The sequence below is a fragment of the Protomyctophum bolini genome (assembly GCF_963924005.1).
Source record: "Protomyctophum bolini genome assembly, chromosome: 20".
Classification (NCBI taxonomy): domain Eukaryota; kingdom Metazoa; phylum Chordata; class Actinopteri; order Myctophiformes; family Myctophidae; genus Protomyctophum; species Protomyctophum bolini.
In genome coordinates this window covers 19,222,444-19,241,802 of record NC_137881.1, presented here as the reverse complement: position 1 = coordinate 19,241,802, position 19,359 = coordinate 19,222,444, and the positions used below count along the sequence as shown (strand labels likewise).

General features: G+C 43.8%; 1 protein-coding gene across 1 annotated transcript in view; it reads left to right on the top strand.

Annotated features, from left to right (window-relative positions):
* LOC308335656 (uncharacterized protein) overlaps positions 1-19,359 on the top strand; it is a 36,264-nt gene that overhangs the window by 9,669 nt on the left and 7,236 nt on the right. Inside the window, exons 6-18 of the mRNA XM_080792768.1 lie at positions 1,024-1,123; positions 1,267-1,310; positions 1,474-1,551; positions 2,540-2,736; positions 4,952-5,016; positions 6,879-6,985; positions 7,187-7,289; positions 9,137-9,236; positions 9,318-9,357; positions 9,821-9,872; positions 10,567-10,672; positions 11,304-11,387; positions 11,476-11,593. Of these exons, the coding sequence (XP_080648894.1) occupies positions 1,024-1,123; positions 1,267-1,310; positions 1,474-1,551; positions 2,540-2,736; positions 4,952-5,016; positions 6,879-6,985; positions 7,187-7,289; positions 9,137-9,236; positions 9,318-9,357; positions 9,821-9,872; positions 10,567-10,672; positions 11,304-11,387; positions 11,476-11,593 (1,194 nt within the window). The remainder of the gene's footprint in view (positions 1-1,023; positions 1,124-1,266; positions 1,311-1,473; positions 1,552-2,539; positions 2,737-4,951; positions 5,017-6,878; positions 6,986-7,186; positions 7,290-9,136; positions 9,237-9,317; positions 9,358-9,820; positions 9,873-10,566; positions 10,673-11,303; positions 11,388-11,475; positions 11,594-19,359) is intronic.

Sequence of the window (19,359 nt, the reverse complement as noted above, 5' to 3'; positions counted from 1 at the left end):
TCTTACTTCTCAGAATGTATTTCTTTCATGTGGATTCCAAGGGTTTCGATTTTCCAAAAGTTGCGTAACTGTTCTGACAGCGGCTGTTCCTCTATGATGCTGCCGCGCAATGTCCACAACTTCAGTTATGCTATTTAGCGTGGTGACTTCTCCTTGCACCAGCCATCCAAATACACTTTCCAGTGCAACTAGTCCTTCATTCAGTCTCTCCATTTTTCCTGTGTCCATTTTCCAGTATTGGTCTCCGCCAATTAGGACTCCTAATTCCACTGAATCCATCCCTATGATGGGTACATCGGCTATGGGCATTCCTTTTGCTTTCAAGTCCTTCCTTATCTTTTCGTTTGGTGCTTTAATCATAGAGCTCAATTTGGGTTTTTCCAATAACTGGACATCAATGCTTTGATAATTCTTTTATATTTCTCAAACAAGCCTTCACTTTCCTGCAGGTAATCCTCTGGGGTGTTTTGGAACCAAACACATACAGTACATATTCAATGTTTCTTTACCTATAACCGGCAGGTATGCTCTGGAAATATCCTCTTTAATAAAACTTTGGGTGCGCCCCCCATCTAATAGGCACCTGGCTACCTGGCTTTGCGTTGGTGCGTCTATCCAAATGGTAGCTGTCTGCAGTAATACTGTACTGTTGTCAGAGTTGTATATTGACTGGCTATTTGATTGCAAACTGTTTTGTGGTGTCTGCGCCCGCACCCTTCACATTGAATGCCCTGCATTCTACAATTACGTGTGGCATGCCTGCTACCCAGACATACAAAACACCTGCCTTTCTCTTCTTAGTTCAACAGTCAGTTCAGTACAATTCTTAGATTTGTGATTACCATTACAAAACATGCCTTTTGAACATCATCTCTGAAACTCGTCGAGTAGGTTTTCCTTATTTTCTCCCTGGTGATACAAACTATATTCAATACAAATACAAACTATATTCAACATGTCCACACGGTTATTATACATCTGATGTGTGTGTGTGTGTGTGTGTGTGTGTGTGTGTGTGCACAGAGCGGTTCCTATCCAGCGCTGTTTGGACCAGGGTGCACACATCGTGGTGACGGGTCGCTGTGTGGACAGTGCTGTCGCCCTCGGACCTCTCATGCACACGGTAATGCTAATACCTGTGTGTGTGTGTGCGCGTGTAAGTGTGCGTGCACGTACGTGCGTACGCGTACTGAGTATAGTAGATGCATAGATGTAAGACAGAAAGTAAAACAGTTTTTTTTTGGTATGCTTTTTTTGTTGCTCCAGTTTGGGTGGAAGATGGATGACTATGATCTACTGTCAGCTGGAAGGTACACACACACATACACACACACACACACACACACACACACAGTCACACTTGTCTTTTTACCGCTTGCTCTATCCTACGCTCTCATTTCTTACTCTTTTCAGGCAATGAAAAACTTGGTGTGTGTGTGTGTGTGTGTGCGCGTGCACGTGCACGTGTGTCAGTCTTGCAGGTCACCTGATAGAGTGTGGAGCTCAGAGTACTGGTGGAATTTTCACTGACTGGCACACGGTTCCAGACTGGTGAGACTTAAGAAATCAATCTATGTCCTTTTGTTCCTATGCTGTATTTTGTTATCTTTTTTTTATGGCCAATAATATTTGCATAAGCCACAGAGCCATGCTAGTAGTAATGCAAACTGTAATGAACGGTGACGTTAACATAGCTATCTATTTCAAACGGAAGCTTTGAGGCAAGAGGTATTTTCATCCAAAGGGACCTGTACCCAGACTTGGCAGGAGAGGGCGCTCATGGCAAACTAAATCCACAATGTACTAGTCTGAAGTCAATGAGACATACCAGTGGTTTTCAACCCTTTTCACATCAAGGCCCATTATTTATTTATTGGGTATTTGAGCCACGGACCACCATTTGATGCCATTTAGCCTCTCGGACACAAACGTTTTTTAATATTTAGCTGTATTGATGTTGGTACCAGGCAAACATTGAATATTGTAGACTTATTGTAAATAAAGTAATGCAGATGTTTAACAATAATGTAACTCTTGAGAACGTAAAATGAAACTAGTTTCATTTTACGCTCTCAAGAGTTAAAGATCTATAAGGGTCCATTTGGTTATCATCATTTAGCTGGGGACCACCTAGAACCCCCTCAAGGACTACTGGTGGTCCTTAAGCACAGATTGTAACTGACAGTTATTGATGGTCTTTCCCAAACAGTGGGACACATGTTTTTGTGTCCCTTTTTTAATTAATTGTATTTAATGTCATTAATAATAAATAATTAATACATTTATATAATCAAATCATTTCCATAAAAAGTTTAAGAAGTAGTTAAAATTGCAGATCAACAAGTTTCGCAATGCTGCACAATGCAACATGCTTGTAGATCTGCTATTTTCACTAGTTTGAGTCCGAGCAAATGTTTTTTTTATTTTGGGTTGAGTTAAAATGTTTAGGAACCACTGCTCCACTCTCTCTCTCTCTCTCTGTCTCTCTCTCTCTCTCTCTCTCTCTCTCTCTCTCTCTCTCTCTCTCTCTCTCTCTCAGGGACAACATGGGTTTCCCAGTAGTGGAGTGTTCTGCGGACGGATCGTTCGTTCTGTCCAAACCCCCGAAGACGGGCGGTCTGGTGAGCTTCGGCACGGTCGCCGAGCAGCTGGTGTACGAGATCGGCGACCCGCGCCGATACCTGCTCCCTGACGTCACCTGCGACTTCAGCCAGGTGCTCATCAAGGAGGTCCCAGGTAACCATGGCAACACGCACTTAACCCATTTAGGCCTGACGTCGAAATTAAAAGAAATTCTTCTAAATCCGTTTCGGTATCAGTGGTGCTCAATATTTCATGTCAAGGACCCCAAAAATTATACGTAATATGCCTCCGCCCCCCCCCCCATCTGAAAATATGTTGTTCTAGGGACCCCACCAGAAGCAAAGATCCGAGTTAAAATGTTCACTCTGTAATAATATATAAATTCAAAGTTTTGCGGCACATTTTCACGATTTTTCAAAAATAGCTAAAGTATAACATAATGCTTTAAAACACCATAGGGATATAGGGACGTTGCTGTTCCTTGGAGTGGTTGCACCACCACTCGAATGCAGAAGAATGTCTCAGAGGAGTTCTCTTTATTTGCTCGCCACTGTTGCGTGCCAAAAAGTATGCGTGTACACACACACACACACACACACACACACACACACACACACACACACTAGGGGTTGATGGAGGTTCATCTGAGGACATGACCAAGAGTTGAACCATTATCCCTTCCTCCAATAACCCCGTTTGTCTGTCTTGTCTTTCCGTCCCACTGTCCTGGTGTCCAGCCCTAAATAAAATCCTTTATCAGCCCCTGCAGTTCCTTGCTGAACTATTTTCAAACTAAACATGGGGCTTGGCAACCTGGTCCAGTGAACTTCTCAACTCTGTGTGTGTGTGTGTGTGTGTGTGTGTCCTCATGTTGACCGCTGCAGATTTCTGTGAGGTTCAAGTCATGGTCAACAGAGTAAGACCTCACAGTCAGTGACAAGATGTTATAGAAATAGGGACATGGGTGATTGGAGAATGTTTAATTGGAGCGGTGGACAAGATACATAGCCTCAACTCTGAATTCCCCCAGGGTCCATCTCAGACTATAACACAAGATGTTGGCTTCATTGGTGTTGGATTTAACAACGTTCATCTGTTGTTGACTTGTTGTAAAGTGAAACCAAATTTGGTTTAATTTTTCTGCTCTCAAGAGTTAAAATACTGTTTAAATACTGTGTACACAATTAGAGAACGTAGAAGAATTGTTATTTTGATCAACGTTGGCCTGTTGTCCCTCCTATGGTACCACATTAACACAGCATGGAATTGTGGCCAAAATCCTATTTAAACGACAACTAAATATTGGGATGAATAAATAATGGACCGTGATATGTTATTGTCTATTTTTTGTACTACGTGCTAAATAAATAAACCTAAACCTAAACCTAAGAAAATTAAATCTTCTACTTTTTTTTTCTTTAAAAACGGTTTTGGACATGGTTTCCACCCGACGTGTTTGTTATTTAAATACAGTATAATGAAATTATATTTGTAACATTTTTGTTTCTCTCTCTCTTTTTGGGGGCTGCAACAGCTCCCATTTTTTGGCAGGCTAGTTAGAAACCCTGATTTCAAAACCTTGACCTATCAAACATCCCCTGTGTCTCAACACATGTACAGTATTTACTCGTGTGTGTGTGTGTGTGTGTGTGTGTGTGTGTGTGTGTGTGTGTGTGTGTGTGTGTGTCCGTGTGTGTGTCCTCCCTCATGTTGACCACTGCAGATTTCTGTGAGGTTCAAGTCATGGTCAACAGAGTAAGACCTCACAGTCAACAAGACAAGATGTTAGAGAAATAGAGACATGGGTGATTGGAGAATGTTTAATGGGAGCGGTGGACAAGAGGAGGGCGAGATTGGAAGAGGGAGAGGGACACAGAAACTGTTTAGTGTAGGGCTGTCCCGATCCGATCACGTGATCGGAAATCGGGGGCCGATCACGTCATTTTCAAATGATCGGCATCGGATCGGGAGCAAAAAAATCGGGATCGGGACATCCCAATAGTATCAATATTATATCCATATCCTGATGTTAGACTGGATATTGTCTGTGATTTTGGATATTGTACTATTGTGATATGGCATAAGGGTTCTATATAAAAATATAAATATCGGATCGCGAAAAATCGGTATCGATAGATACACAAAATCAAATGATCGGAAACGGATCGGGAGCAAAAGTAACGTGATCGGGACATCCCTAGTTTAGTGTCTACCAAGTAACTGCACACTCTTGAGGGAGTGATAGTAAGAAAGTGCACTCATGACGTGTGTGTGTGTGTGTGTGTGTGTGTGTGTGTGTGTGTGTGTGTGTGTGTGTGTGTGTGTGTGTGTGTGTGTGTGTGTGTGTGTGTGCGTGTGTCATGTCCAGGCATAGAGGGAGGTGCTGTCAGAGTGACCGGCGCTAAAGGCTCCGCTCCATCTAATTACTACAAGGTACGCATCAATGTCCTCTTCAATTTACAATTCAGGCATTTAGCAGACACTCTTAACCCATTGAGACCTGAGCTCGATTCTACAAAATGTCTTCTAAATCATGACAGTTTTCTGGAAATCCTATGTTTCTATGTCAGTGGTTCTCAAACTATTTCATGTCAAGGACGGTAAGGACCCCAATTATTATCTGTATTTGGCCCGCCGACCCCATCTCAAAATATGTTGTTCCAGGGACCAACAGAAGCAAAGATTTGAGTTAAAATCGTACACCCTGTAAGAATATATATTTGTACAGGTCAGGGTTCACAGTGGTTTACAGCAAAGCAGTCAGAGACCAGGTTTACTGAAGAAGGCACTTATTTAAATTCCAAGTGAGCTCGGTGCATCGGATCCAACTGCAACAAGCACCAGTTAGCTTATAGCCCTGAATGAAGTATGGCATACATACAGTCATTACATTATATAGGTAGGTTTCTGAGGCAAGATCTATACGTCATTCTGGAAACACATGTTCATCATTAATAGATCTGTAAACAAGTATCAATAATACAGATCATATTCTGGGCAAACTAGAGCATTCTATAAATGTCTGACCCCCTTGTCCTCCCATCCTGTCCTAACCCGCCATGTCTGTGTCTCCTCGGGACAGGCCTGTCTGACGGGTGAATACATGAACTGTTTCTATATCAGTGGTGCTCAACATTTCATGTCAAGGACCCCAAAAATTATATTTAATAGGCCCGCAACCCCCATCTAAAAATATGTTGTTCCAGGAACCTCCCAGAAGCAAAGATTTTAGTTAAAAACGTTCACTCTGAAAGAATATACCTGTATATTCAAATATTTGACGCACATGATTTAAATGATTTAAAAAAAATATATATAGCAGATCTACAAGCTTGTAGATCTGCTATTTTTCAATAGCTAAAGTTTAACATAATGCTTAAAACAGCAAAAGGGGTTCCCGTCCTGAATGGGGTCAACACACTTAGAATAACATGCCGTATGGTATTCTAAGTGTTTTCTACAGCACTACAGAGTAGGGGAGGACAACTCTACCTCGTCTGACCTCAAGCATATCATATGCTGGATGTCAGACGAGGTAGAGTTGTCCTTCCCTACTAAAATATGCGACATATGCTAAGTATAGACAGTCAACAGGCATTTGGATCCATTGAGGATACATGCACTTTAGTGTCTCCTTGGATAGTAGTTTAAAGGAGAATTCCATGCTAGAAGACTTTCTTACCTTTAAATGGTCAGCTAGATGATGATAAATAGGTGGAATTACACAGGAATTACTATCCTCTATCTCTCTCTCTCTCTCTCTCTCTCTCTCTCTCTCTTTCTCTCTCTCAATTCAATGCAATTTAAATGAAGGTGAAGTAAAAGTAAAATGCACTAAATCGCGGCGAGTTGGTAAACTGGCGAGTTCTCCGGACACCTCTCAGACTATGGCGGAAGATTGGGAGTGAGTCTGCAGTTCTGATTGCAATGGGGAGATACGGAGTGCATTCCATAGTTTTGGGCCAGAAGGGAGAAGAGTTTGGGACACGTGGAACGTTGTCCCGGCGTTTTTTAGTGAAGGTACTTCCAGCTTACCTGTGTCGGCTGATCTGAGCGTGCATGAGGGTTTGTAGGGTTCGATCTGACTTGGCAAGATATAGGGGGTGCCATACCTTTGGTTGCTTTGAATGCCAGCATCAGAGTTTTGTACTCTGTTGCAGGCAGCGACAAGGAGCCCATGGAGGGAGTGGAGAAGTGGGGGATACATGTGAGAATGTTGTCTGGTTGAAGACCAAGCGAGCTAGGGGTGCAGGGTTTTAAAAAAAACCCTTCCTCTCGTCCCTAATTATCACCAGGTGTGTGCTACCTACATGGACGGTTTCAGGGCCACAGCGGTGTGTCCTGTAGGCGGGCCCCGGGCTGCAGACAAGGCCAGACGGACTGCAGACAGCATCATCAAACGGTGTGTGTGTCTGTCTGTCTGTGTGTGTGTGTGTGTGTGTGTGTGTGTGTGTGTGTGTGTGTGTGTGTGCGTGCGCGCGCGCGTGTGCCTGCGTGTGTTTCTTTCTTTATTTTTTTTATTTTTTTAAATTGCTTCACCAAGAATGTTATTTTTATTTCATTGAAAATATGTGTGTATGCACATGTGTGTTTGTGTGTGCAGTACAAGACGCATGTTCAAGCAGGTGGGAATGGAGGACTTCAGCTCTGTCAACGTTCAAGTCCTGGGAGCAGAGGATACATATGGTCCCAATGCAAGCAACAAGGTAACACACACACACACGCAGTCACACACACACACACACACACACACACACACACACACACACACACACACGCAGTCACACACACACACACACACACACACAGGGATCCGATGGTAATTCCAACGGATCATTAGTCCGACATGGGGAAAGGAACTCGTCTTTATTTAATATGATTTAATCCAGCAATTAAAGAAAAAGAAAGAATTGTTTTTTTTGCTTTTACTACATACGGATCATACGGATCAGACGTGCGCACCCGCGCTTATTTAAGAAATATTACACTGGAGGGGGTGGTTTAACGTCATTAACGCACGCCTGCGATGCTGCAGGAAAGACCCGAAAGCAACGCAGAAGTGCATTAATGACGTTAAACCACCCCCTCCACTGTAATATTGCAATTATACAACAGTTACCCTTAAAACTAAGAGAATCGCTGAAATGACAGATGTAGTGTCAACGGGGTCCATTTGGTTCCATTTGTACACTCAGAGTTACAGACCCATAAGGGCCCTTTTCGTTCCAAACTATCATTTAGTTGGGGACCCCCTGGAACTGTCTCAAGGACCCCTGGGGGTCCCCGGACCCCACTTTGGGAACCACTGGCCTGTGGGAACACACACACACATACACACACACACACACACACACACACACACACACACACACACACACACACACACACACACACACACACACAGGCCCTGAAGGGATGTGACCACTGTCACACCACAATTCAACCCCATTTAACATTTGAACCGCTCATGAAGGCTCGTTAAATCTGACCTGAATGCTTTCAGACTGTAAACAACAACAACAATGACCACGACCTTTGTGAACTCCATGTGTAACTCTTGTAACCCTGGGTTAACTAGTCAAGAGAAGAGAGACAGCTTTTTGTAAAGTTAGCTATGGCCATAAGAGTTGACATCCATGCTTACTAGTAGCACAGGTTGCTTTGACTAGGCCTATAGGCTTTTGACTTATGACGATTTATGAGAGAATAATTCTGATTATCAAATATAAATTAAATGTAATAATTGTGACGGGCCTAATGTTGACAAGGATTTCCATCCATCCATCCATTCATGCACCCGCCCACCCCTCCATCCATCCATCCATCCATCCATGCGCCCACCCACCCCTCCATCCATCCATGCGCCCGCCCACCCACCCCTCCATCCATCCATCCATCCATCCATGCGCCCACCCACCCCTCCATCCATCCATCCATCCATCCATCCATGCGCCCACCCACCCAGGTCAGTCGAGGTCTAGTCTATCAGTGCCAGGGACATAGTTAAGCTTATTTCACGCTTCCAACCTCCTCTGCCCTCTCTGCCCCCATTTTGATTATTTTCCAGCTTTTGTGTGCGTGTCTATGTGCGTGTGTGTGGGTGTGTGTGTGCGTGCACGTGTGTGTGCGTGCGCGTTAATGAATCACAGCAAGACCCTGACCACCTTCTTTAATCTCTCCCTCATTCATCATCATCCTCTCTCTCTCTCTCTCTCTCTCTCTCTCTCTCTTTCTCTCGTTTCCTAAGTTAATCTGTCCATTGTTGAGCGGTTCCAATGTATTGGTGAACATTGAGCTGGTTCCCAGGCCAGTACGTAGGTGTTTCTCACAGCTATGAGGGGGTGAAATGGGCCCTTGGGCGACGACGCATGCAAGGCAGGTTTCTACTGCTTTGCTAGCCTATAAGGTTTTATCCACTTTCAATCAGGCCTTGTTGAGCGACGTTTGTTGCAGGTTTTCTGAGGATGTGGCCAATCCAAGGGCCATCGTGCAGCCGTTTAATGTTGGACCCTGGAACCATGAATGACAGTAAACCTCTCCTGTCCTCCATCAGGGCAGCAGAGAAGCCGTCATATGGATGTCTGTTCACCATAAACAGAAGAAAGCTCTGGAGTTCTTCGCCAGAGAGATCGCTCCCGCAGGCACTGGCATGGGTGCGTTGTACACACGCACACACACGCACACACGCACACACCATGCATTGTGTTTGACTGCATCTGTCTTCTTCTCTCTAGCTCCTGGACTCATGGGAATAGTTGGAGGACGACCCAGAGTGTAGGCTGCACGCACGCACGCACGCACGCACATGCACACACACACACACACACACACACACACACACACACACACACACACACACACACACACACACACACACACACACACACACACACACACACACACACACACACACACACAGGGCGGCGGTGGCTCGGGGGTAGAGTGTCTGGATGGTAACCGCAAAGTTGCCAGTTCGAACCCGGGCTCCCCCAGAGTTACAATAGTGTCGAAGTGTCCTTGAGCAAGACACTGAACCCCTAATGCTCTTGATGTGCTGGTTGGTGCCTTGCATGGTTTCTGCTGCCATCGGTGTATGAATGTGTGTGTGAATGGGTGAATGTAATGCACAATCTATGTAAAGCGCCTTGGATAAAGGCGCTATATAAATGCACCATTTACCACACACACACACACAAACTGAAATTGAATTGTATTACATGTTATTCATGTTCTCCAGGTCTCCGGTGCTGAAGCCATTTTTCTTTCTTCACCCCAAATCTCAACTTAAGGTAACAATTATTACCTCCCACATAAGGTGTGTGTGTGTGTGTGTGTGTGTGTGTGTGTGTGTGTGTGTGTGTGTGTGTGTGTGTGTGTGTGTGTGTGTGTTAAAAGTTGGACATGGCCACAACGAAGCGGGCCACGCTCATATCTTCTGGTCTTGTCCTAAAATTCAGAAATACTGGCAGGATATTCACTCCACTTTGGAGACCATTCTGTGTTTTGAGATACCTCTGTCTGTTTCTTTTCTACTGTTGGGAAATATCCCTGTAGATTTTCTAACACATGATAAATATTTAATCAAGATCCTCTTAGCATCAAGTCAAAAAGCAATCACACGACGCTGGTACCAACAGGACCCACCAACGAAAGATCAATGGATGGACATTATTGAGGAACTGTATTCTATGGAAAAACTAACATTCATACTGAGACTACAAGAGGATAAATTCTATAAAAAATGGGAAAAGTGGAATCTCTTCTCACAGCCTAGTGATATTGCAATAGAATTTCATTGAATGTTTATTGTAATATGAAAAATGCAGCCTTTTTTTTTTTTTTTTTTCCTTTTTCTTTTCCGTATTGTCTTGTTAGTTGTTTTTTTTGTTTGTGTCTGTTCTAACTCCAATAAAAATTAAGTGAAAAAAAAAAAAAAAAGTTGGACATGGATTCATTGATGTGTGGTGACCTCCTCGCTGGCAGGTGGACGTGCACATCGCTGGAGAGCTGGCGGAGACCTTCTCGGAGGTGGAGAGAGATGAGCAGGAGGCCCCTCCCCCCTCAGCAGCAGAGGAGACGGCTGATGCAGGTAACCACGCATGCAATCACTCCCAATTATCATCAGCTGCACAGGTTTAGTTTTACCAGCGCTGCAGTCAGATGTCCGACCTGCAGGGGGAGACCTGAGAGAGAGAGAGAAAAGAGAAAATGTTTTGAATGGAGAAGAGGTGGAGGGCAGTTTGAGCAGTTTGAGTTTCCCATGAGAGAGCAAGTTACAGAAAACTGTTTTCAGAGAGAGGGAGAGACGAACAGAGCTGCCATCTTTAAACACATTTGAAAAACATTTGCTTTTTTTCCCTAAACTATTTAAATTGTTTTGGAAAACTGCTGCCGTTTGTCCCAAAAGGACACTTGCGAAACCCTGAATAATTGCCGCAATTTGTTTCAAAAAAGCTTTCTATCTATCAAAAGCTTTGTGCCAACCTACATATTTATATATATGGTAATAGAAACCTCAAATAAATAAAAAAAAACCTCTTTCACGATTCAAATAAAAACAAAGCAAAAGTAGCAGATCTACAAGCACAACGTCCGTCACTTCACGCCACATTTCCAACTTGTGGATCTGCTACTTTTCAATGCTTTTGTGTGATCCAGTAGTGAGTTCATTTATGAAAGTGTGTGTGTGTGTGTGTGTGCGTGTATGCGCCCATGTCCAGATATACCCGGTGGTCGTCATAGTTACAGACTGGAAGAACTGGCCTACACCAGGAGCGGAGATAAAGGAGATTCTGCTAATATAGGTAACGCACACACACACACACACACACACACACACACACACACACAGAAAAAAATATTCTATCTCTCTCTCTCTCTCTCTCTCTCTAGGAGTGATATCTCGTCACCCTCTGTTCTTTCCATACTTGAAGAAACACCTGACCGCGTCTGTGGTGGAACAATACTTCTCTCATCTGATCCAACCTGGAACCCAGCACCCCGTTACACGGTAAGAGAGAGAGAGAGAGAGAGAGAGAGAGAGAGTGGAAGAGAGAGGAAGAGAAATCAAATTAACACACTTAGACCTGAGGTCGGTTGTACAAAATGCTTTCCAAATAAAATAAGCAAATCTACAAGCCTTCCATGCAGCACAAAGAGACACGCTGTGAGCTTGTACATCTGATATTTTTTCAATAGCCAACGCTGACAACAGATGCCTTCCCGGTTTTAATGGTTTAATTCGGGTATGTGGAACAAGTTTCGACACACAAAGCAAACCACGAGCATTACATTATCAAAAACGCCCGACATCTGCGCAACACATTGTGCGGAAATCTGTCCTCAAAGACATGCCAATCGGTCTTAATTATTTCAGATCAATGCATGAGGAAAACAACTCTACAACGGAAAGAAGAAACAATTCAAAGCCTACACCACACTCTTAACCTTTCTGTGTGCATGCGTGCGCGTGTGTCGTTCGTGTGTCTGCGAAATTGTAGTCACAAATGTAATGTCGGCACAGTCAGACGTTAACACTCCGATTGCCCGTGGTTATTTAATCCATTAAATCATAGCGCCCGGCGATTTACAGTAGCGTAGAACTTTTACCGACTGACCGGATGTTATCCCGGATGTGGCTGTAGCAGCTAAACGTAGCCAAAACACTCTAGAGCCGATCGACAACAACGGGAGGTATGATTAAATCTACCTCGACTAGCGACGGGACCGCAGTGGGCCGTCTAAGACATGATCTTTTCTTAGAATTGGACAGGATGATTTAGATCAAGAGTTATTAATTGATTGTTGGTCTTTTCGGCAAAACAAGGGGGAACATTTTCGATGACATCCCACTTTTACGCAACATCGAATGTTTGCGCAACAGGCGCTCCCATGGCTGTGGAGCGATGCGATCGGTTTTGATATCAATAACCTCCATCTTTTTGATAAAACTTCGTCCTGGCCGATGGGAGTTACTAATTGAAATCACGGTGAATTGACACTATGATTTGGTAGCCAAAACCATTAAGACCTGATTCTAAAAAGAATTGTCATGTCAAGGACACCCAAAATGATCTGTAATTGGGCCCGCTGACCTCCTTCTGAAAAGATGTTTTTCCAGGGACCCCCCAGAAGCAAAGATTTGTGCCACATTTTCACGATTTTTCAATAGCTACAGTATAACATAAATGTCCAACTTGACGTGTCTGCGCTTGAGTAAAAGTACAAAAGCATCAAAATATACTTGTAAATGTACAGTTTGAGCTGAAGTACATTTTGAAATCCAGACTTTTCGTGAGTATTTCTATATTGCAGTGTTAATACTTTAACCCAAGTAGAAAAATGCGATTCCTTTTCCCACCACTTGCCGCCAAGTAATTTGTGAGATGATAGCTGCGGAAAGTCAGCCAGACCGACAGACTGACAGGGATGAACACAATTATCTCCGAGATAACTGCCAAAACCCCCCCTTGATTTCCCAATTACTTGGGAGAAATTGACCGCACGGACAACGTGACACGCGGCCAAGGGAAGCGTGTGGTCCAGACGGCATTAAAAATGAAACGCTTAATTTGCAGCACCCCGGAGAGAAGATGGCTTAATATCATGATCCCCCCCCCCCCCCCCCCCAAAAAAAATGCCCCAGATGTCAGGAAAACACATGCTCTCACGGGAACACGGGAAGTCTTTTTCTAACCTTTCCCAAAAAAAAACTCCCTGGCACCAATGCTCCATACAGTACGTCCTAGTAGAATCTTCTTCCTCCTGGCTCACAAACTACGAAACAAACCCTTTACAATCAAAAGTGCAGTTGGAAAACGCACTACATCGGACTAATGCCTAGAAAGGTGTCCTTCTCTGAGCAGGTCAGATCCCTGCCACCTTGCATTGCCTACCCAGGGCTGTCTTGCAAGCTGCTATAGCCTCTGTAGGAGGAGGGGGCTTATTCCCTGGCCTACTATAGGAGTGTGCTCTAAGTCAGTGGTTCTCATAACTTTTTCATGTCAAGGACCCCCAAATTGACACTATAATGAGCCTGCGGATCCCCATTTGAAAAATATATACCAGGGACCTCCATAAGAGAAGATTTTGAGTGATTCTCAACCCGTTTAATTTCAAAGACCCCCAGCTTGACATGCATATTAGTCTACAGACCCCCCATTTAATGGCATTTCTATCTCTGGGACCCCCGATTTATATTGTAAAATCAATGTTAATGTAACTCTGAGAGTGTACCAATGTAATTCCATTTGTACACTCTGAGTTACAGGCCCATAAGGATCCACTTGGTTCCAAACTATCATTTAGGTGGGGACCGGCCCCCTGGAACTCCCTCAAGGACCCCTGGGGGTCCCCGGACCCCACTTTGGGAACCACTGCCCTAAGTGTCACGTCAATCGGATGCTGTGTTGATTGATGACTTAGGTTTTGTCAATCAGAATGGAATCAGAAAAAGCTGACGGATATAACATAACATAATATCATGATCACGTGACCACAAAGGTGTCGTGTCCTGTGACGTTTTTGCGCTAGTTTTGTAAAGTCAAAAAGTGTGGGGAATAGCCTGGGGCGTGTTCAGTTTGAGGAGTTGCATCATGGAATCTATAGAAAAGAGTTCTAGGCCAAAACGTGAGTTGGCCTGTTATCGAGCCACATGTGAGGTTGAAGACTTGAAGTATTCTTCCTTGGCCTACTGGGAGTGTGCCTGCAAAGTTTCACGCCGATCGGTCTGGCAGTTTGCCAGAGATTATCTGTTCACAAATAGACGGATGGACGGACGTACACAGACGGCCTAACAGAATATAAAGCTTGAAGATGCTCTGCATTCCATGAAGTGAACATTTTATCCAAGTCAAATCTTAAAATATTGTTTCATCCAAACCATTGTGTTGCATAATATGGAATCCACGCAGCCATCATACCCGTTGGGGACAAACATCCAGCAGAATTCATTTCACTTGTACACAGAAAAACACCATCAACCATGCACTTAGAGTAGAATTAGGCAGATACACACTAATAATCACCTTAACAGATCCTCTTTAAGTCAATTAAGTCAAATAGACAATTGCACACGTGCTTGCTTCTGTGGAGATTTAATTGCCACATTGCCTCTGGGGCCAGAGTAGATAAGAATGCTATCTGGCCAGGATATCTCTCTGCTGTCAGAGATGGAAAGCAGAGACAGATCTATCCTATCGTGTGTGTGTGTGTGTGTGTGTGTGTGTGTGTGTGTGTGTGTGTGTGTGTGTGTGTGTGTGTGTGTGTGTGTGTGTGTGTGTGTGTGTGTGTGTGTGTGTGTGTGTGTGTGTGTGTGTGTGTGTGTGTGTGTGTGTGTGTGTGTGTGTGTGTGTGTGTGCGTGTGCGTGACAACATTAAAATAATAGCAGTGAGTAAGGCTAATAAAAGCTCAACTAAAAGCAAGAGTGAAGAAGTAGGTCTTGAGCTGTGCTTTAAAGATGTCTACAGAGGCTGCCTGTTGAAGTTCTAGTGAGAGTTTTTTTCGTCCAAGAAGGCTGCTTCACCGGATTTTTTTAGTTGCCATTTTTTTTAGACAAACAGACGGGAGCCAATGTAAAAAGGCTAAAACTGGAAGCTTATCTTCTCTCATCTTTAGTTTTAGTTCAAAATCTAGCTGCCACATTCTGAACACGTTGTAGCCTGTAGTCAGTTGTTTTCTTTGGCAGGTCCAGAAAAAGGTGCATTGTGGTAATCAAGTCGAGAGAAAACAAAAGCGTGGCTCAACGTTATTTATTTTTTTGCATCGTCTAACGATAGATAGGTTGTCATTTAAAACATGAACCTTGGTTGGAAAAACTAAAAACAAAAGTTGTCCTTTAATGTGCGTAATGCAATTCAATTCATAGTCAATAATAATCCCCAGGTTCCTAACTGTAGTGTTACTTTTTAGTTTTTACCGCCAGGTTATAGGTCCCCACACACCGAGCGTGTTTTTTCGGACTTTCGGTTTTCCGAAAAACTTGTGTGCAACCATCTTAACGCTTCTTTCTGTTCACTAGAACCAATAATGGGAACTTCTGTTTTATCCTCATTTAGCCTGAGTCATGAGGCGGGTAATATTATCTACTGAGGTCTAAACTCCAGCAATACGTTGTTCCAATGTATGGGACAATTTTATTGTTTATTGCCACCCAATCTGTGCACACATGCCACACCTGAGGGATAATGAATGGCACATATTGAACAGTACATACAATAAATGCTCACGGTCGTATGCACGCACACGCACGCGCACACACACACACACACACACACACACACACACACACACACACACACACACACACACACACACACACACACACACACACACACACACAGGGTGACATGGGGAGAAAGTGGAAAGGATATCTCTGCTGTCTGGAAGAAACCACCTAACTCCAAAATGTTTAGTTTTCAGGAAATGAAAAAAACATCCAGCTAGGATGTTTTAGGAGGTTTAGGAGTTACTTTACGTTGTTTTAGTTTCGTTTTTTTAACCCATTCAGGACAGGAACCCCTTTTGGTGTTTTAAGCATATTATGATATACTTTAGCTATTGAAAAATAGCAGATCTACGAGCTTGTAGATCTGCTATTTTTGAAAAATCATGAAAATGTGGCGCAAATCTTTGAATATATATTCCTTCAGAGCCAAACGTTTTTAACTCAAATATTTGCTTCTGGGAGGGTCCCTGGAACAACATATTTTCACATGGGTCGTCCGTGTCCAAATTCAGATAATTCTGGGGGTCCTTGGCATGAAAACGGTTGAGCACCACTGACACAGAAACATGGCATCAGGTCTAAAAGAAGGTGGCTAAATGGCTGGACTTAGCTGGGGTAGACCATTGAATACGGCAGAAAGAAAGACATAACACGGCCACAAAGGGAGAGAGAGAGTGTGTGTCCGTGCACACTTTTGTTATTCACCAGTCAGTAATGTCAGTCCTACTCTTCCTCTCGGAGTACAAATAAACACACAGCGCAACGCCAACGCACGCACGTATACGCACGCACACACAAAGGCAGCATGGCACGCAACCCTCAGTCATTAGGTGTGGTTTGGTTTAATCACTCAAAGACTTACGCACGCACACACACACACACACACACACGCTCATTTGCATTCCCTGTACTGAGAACATTGAAGTCTGCCGTGCAACATGTGCTTACTCTTCATCATCATAATTGTTGGACCGCGGTGGAGATCATGGATTTCACAATGCCACGCCACACTTCCCGGTCCTTCATTGGCATCCCCAGTTCCTGCCTACTGATGCATGTGTCCGTAATAGCGATGACATCAGGGAGCGACAGTTTTCTACCTCTGGTCTGCTTTGAGGCAGGACTCCAGAGAAGAAGGGAAGATATAACCTCATTGTCAGCTCTGTAGCAGTGGCCGGCAAACTGTGTTCTTCTGGATCAGACTAGTGAAGAAACACGGGGAAGGTTGCCGTATATTGCGCTTATACACACAAACCCATGCAAGGTGCCAACCTGCTCATCGGGAGCAGTTGATAGGGCTTCAGTGTCTCGATAACTCTGGGAGAGACTAATTCGAACCGAGGAACCTTCCTCTACATCCTGACCGCCTGTACTGTACTGAAGCCATGTGCTATGCGGTCATCAAGATGTTGGGACTGGAACCAATGTATCCGGTATGATGATGAGCACGTTTCACAGACACAACCACAGACCTCAGACCAGCCAGCTGGCTGACTCTTGCGTCTTAACAAATACCACAGTGACAAATGACAAACCCCCAGAGTAACCACATGAACCCCATTATCCCTGTTCTGTGGATGTCATAGCAGGCCAAACATCCATGTGAAAATGGCTGATCTCTCACGAGCTTACAGCGCATCGCAACCAGGTGCGTTGTGAGCTTGTAGAGATCATCAGTTTTCGGGGGGCCAAGGACATTTGGCCCCCAACAGCTCAACAAGATCTACCCACCACCAAAAACATTATTAAAATAGTTTATGTACCTGAGGGGTCTTTAGACGTTTGGCGTTACATTATAAGACAAATGCACTTTTAAATGCTGACAAACTTATTTTATTTTATTTTCTTGTAATGCTACCGACGTTTGTACACTTGAAAACATAATATATAAACATTAAAATTAAATATTCTTTAGGGACATGTCGTGTGATCTACCTGCACAGGCTTTGTGATCTACTGGTAGATCGCAATCTACCTTTTTGGGCACCCTTTAACCTAGTCAGGACGGGAACCCCTTTTGGTGTTTAAATTTGCATTATGTTATACTTTAGCTAATGAAAAATAGCAGATCTACAAGCTCACACAGTAGCTCATTGTTCAACTATCCCATGCACAGCAGCCATATCGGAAAGAAACCGGGCCTCTTCCTTACTTCCTGCACAGGTGTTACCAATTATACTAACTAATTAAGGCTCTGTTCCATTCTAGTGTAACGTCTGGTATCAGCCACAGATTCTCTCCAGACCGGATCAGAAAAGATCAACAAATAAGAGTGCTGTTTTGCCACTTAACACAAAAAGAAGAAACGAACGCTTTTGGTGAACACGCCACCAATAGTCACCCAGGCTGTAAAGAAAACCCCTGAGATGTTCTAGTTCGGTCAAAAGATAACCACAGGCTGATCAGTAAAGATGCCGCAGCACGCCTCGCATCACCAGCAAACCATAACCCTACCATTAAAATGGGACTTTTTTTCCACGATATGTACACATTATAAAAGTCATAAAGATTATACCCACGCTGTATAACATGACCAATTTTAATCTGTAAAGTGTTGGGCTGATGTTACGAAGTCACGAAGACACTGTGGTTACAGTGACATCACAGGGGTCCCTGGGGTCACCCCCCCCGCCCCCTTTAAGACCTGAGGCCTGATTCTGTGAATGTCTTGTTTCCATGTCAGTGGTGCTCGACCTTTTTCATGTCAAGGACCCACAGAATTATCTGTATTTGGCCGCAGACACCAATCTGAAAATAACCCTACCCCGTCAGAAGCAAAGATTTGAGCATTCACTGGGAAAATATTCAAAGATTTGCACACATTTTCAAGATAAATTTAATACAGTCGAAAATAGCACAGAGTCCCGTGCTACGAGCTTGTAGATCTGCTATTGTTCAATAGCTAAAGTATAACAATAATGCTTAAAAGGTGTTCCCGTACTGAATGGGATAATCAGAATCTGAGACAGGAGTCAGATGTTCTGTGTTAGTGTATGTGAATATGTAGCGATATAAAAAAACAATTTGGAGTCCACAAATCAAATATGGGGGGGGGGGGGGGGGATTAACCAGTGACTCTGTGGTGGTGGTGGTAAATGCTCAGCAGTAACTCTCACTGAGTCATTATTCGTTGGAAAAATCCCGATCATATTTCGGGACCCTTGGCTACGAGGCCACAGTCGGGGTGTAGACACTGTTCACACCATTCCGCCTTTGCTGAAGAAATGGCGCTGCCTCTAGCAGTGGTCCTCACACACTCTCATGCCAAGGACCTCTAAACCCATTTCGACCTGAGGACGATTCTAAAAATGTCTTCTAAATCCTGACAGTTTTCTATGTCAGTCGTTCTCAAACATTTTCATGTAAAGGACCCCCAAAAAATATATGTAGTTGGCCTCTGACTGCCATCTGAATATATGTTGTTCCAGGGACCCCCCCCAGAAGCAAAGATTTGAGTCAAAAACGTAGATCTGCTATTTTTCAATAAGGGTTGAACGGGGCGATATCCTGGCATATAGTAATCTTTCTTTAATTAATCCCGGCAGAGATT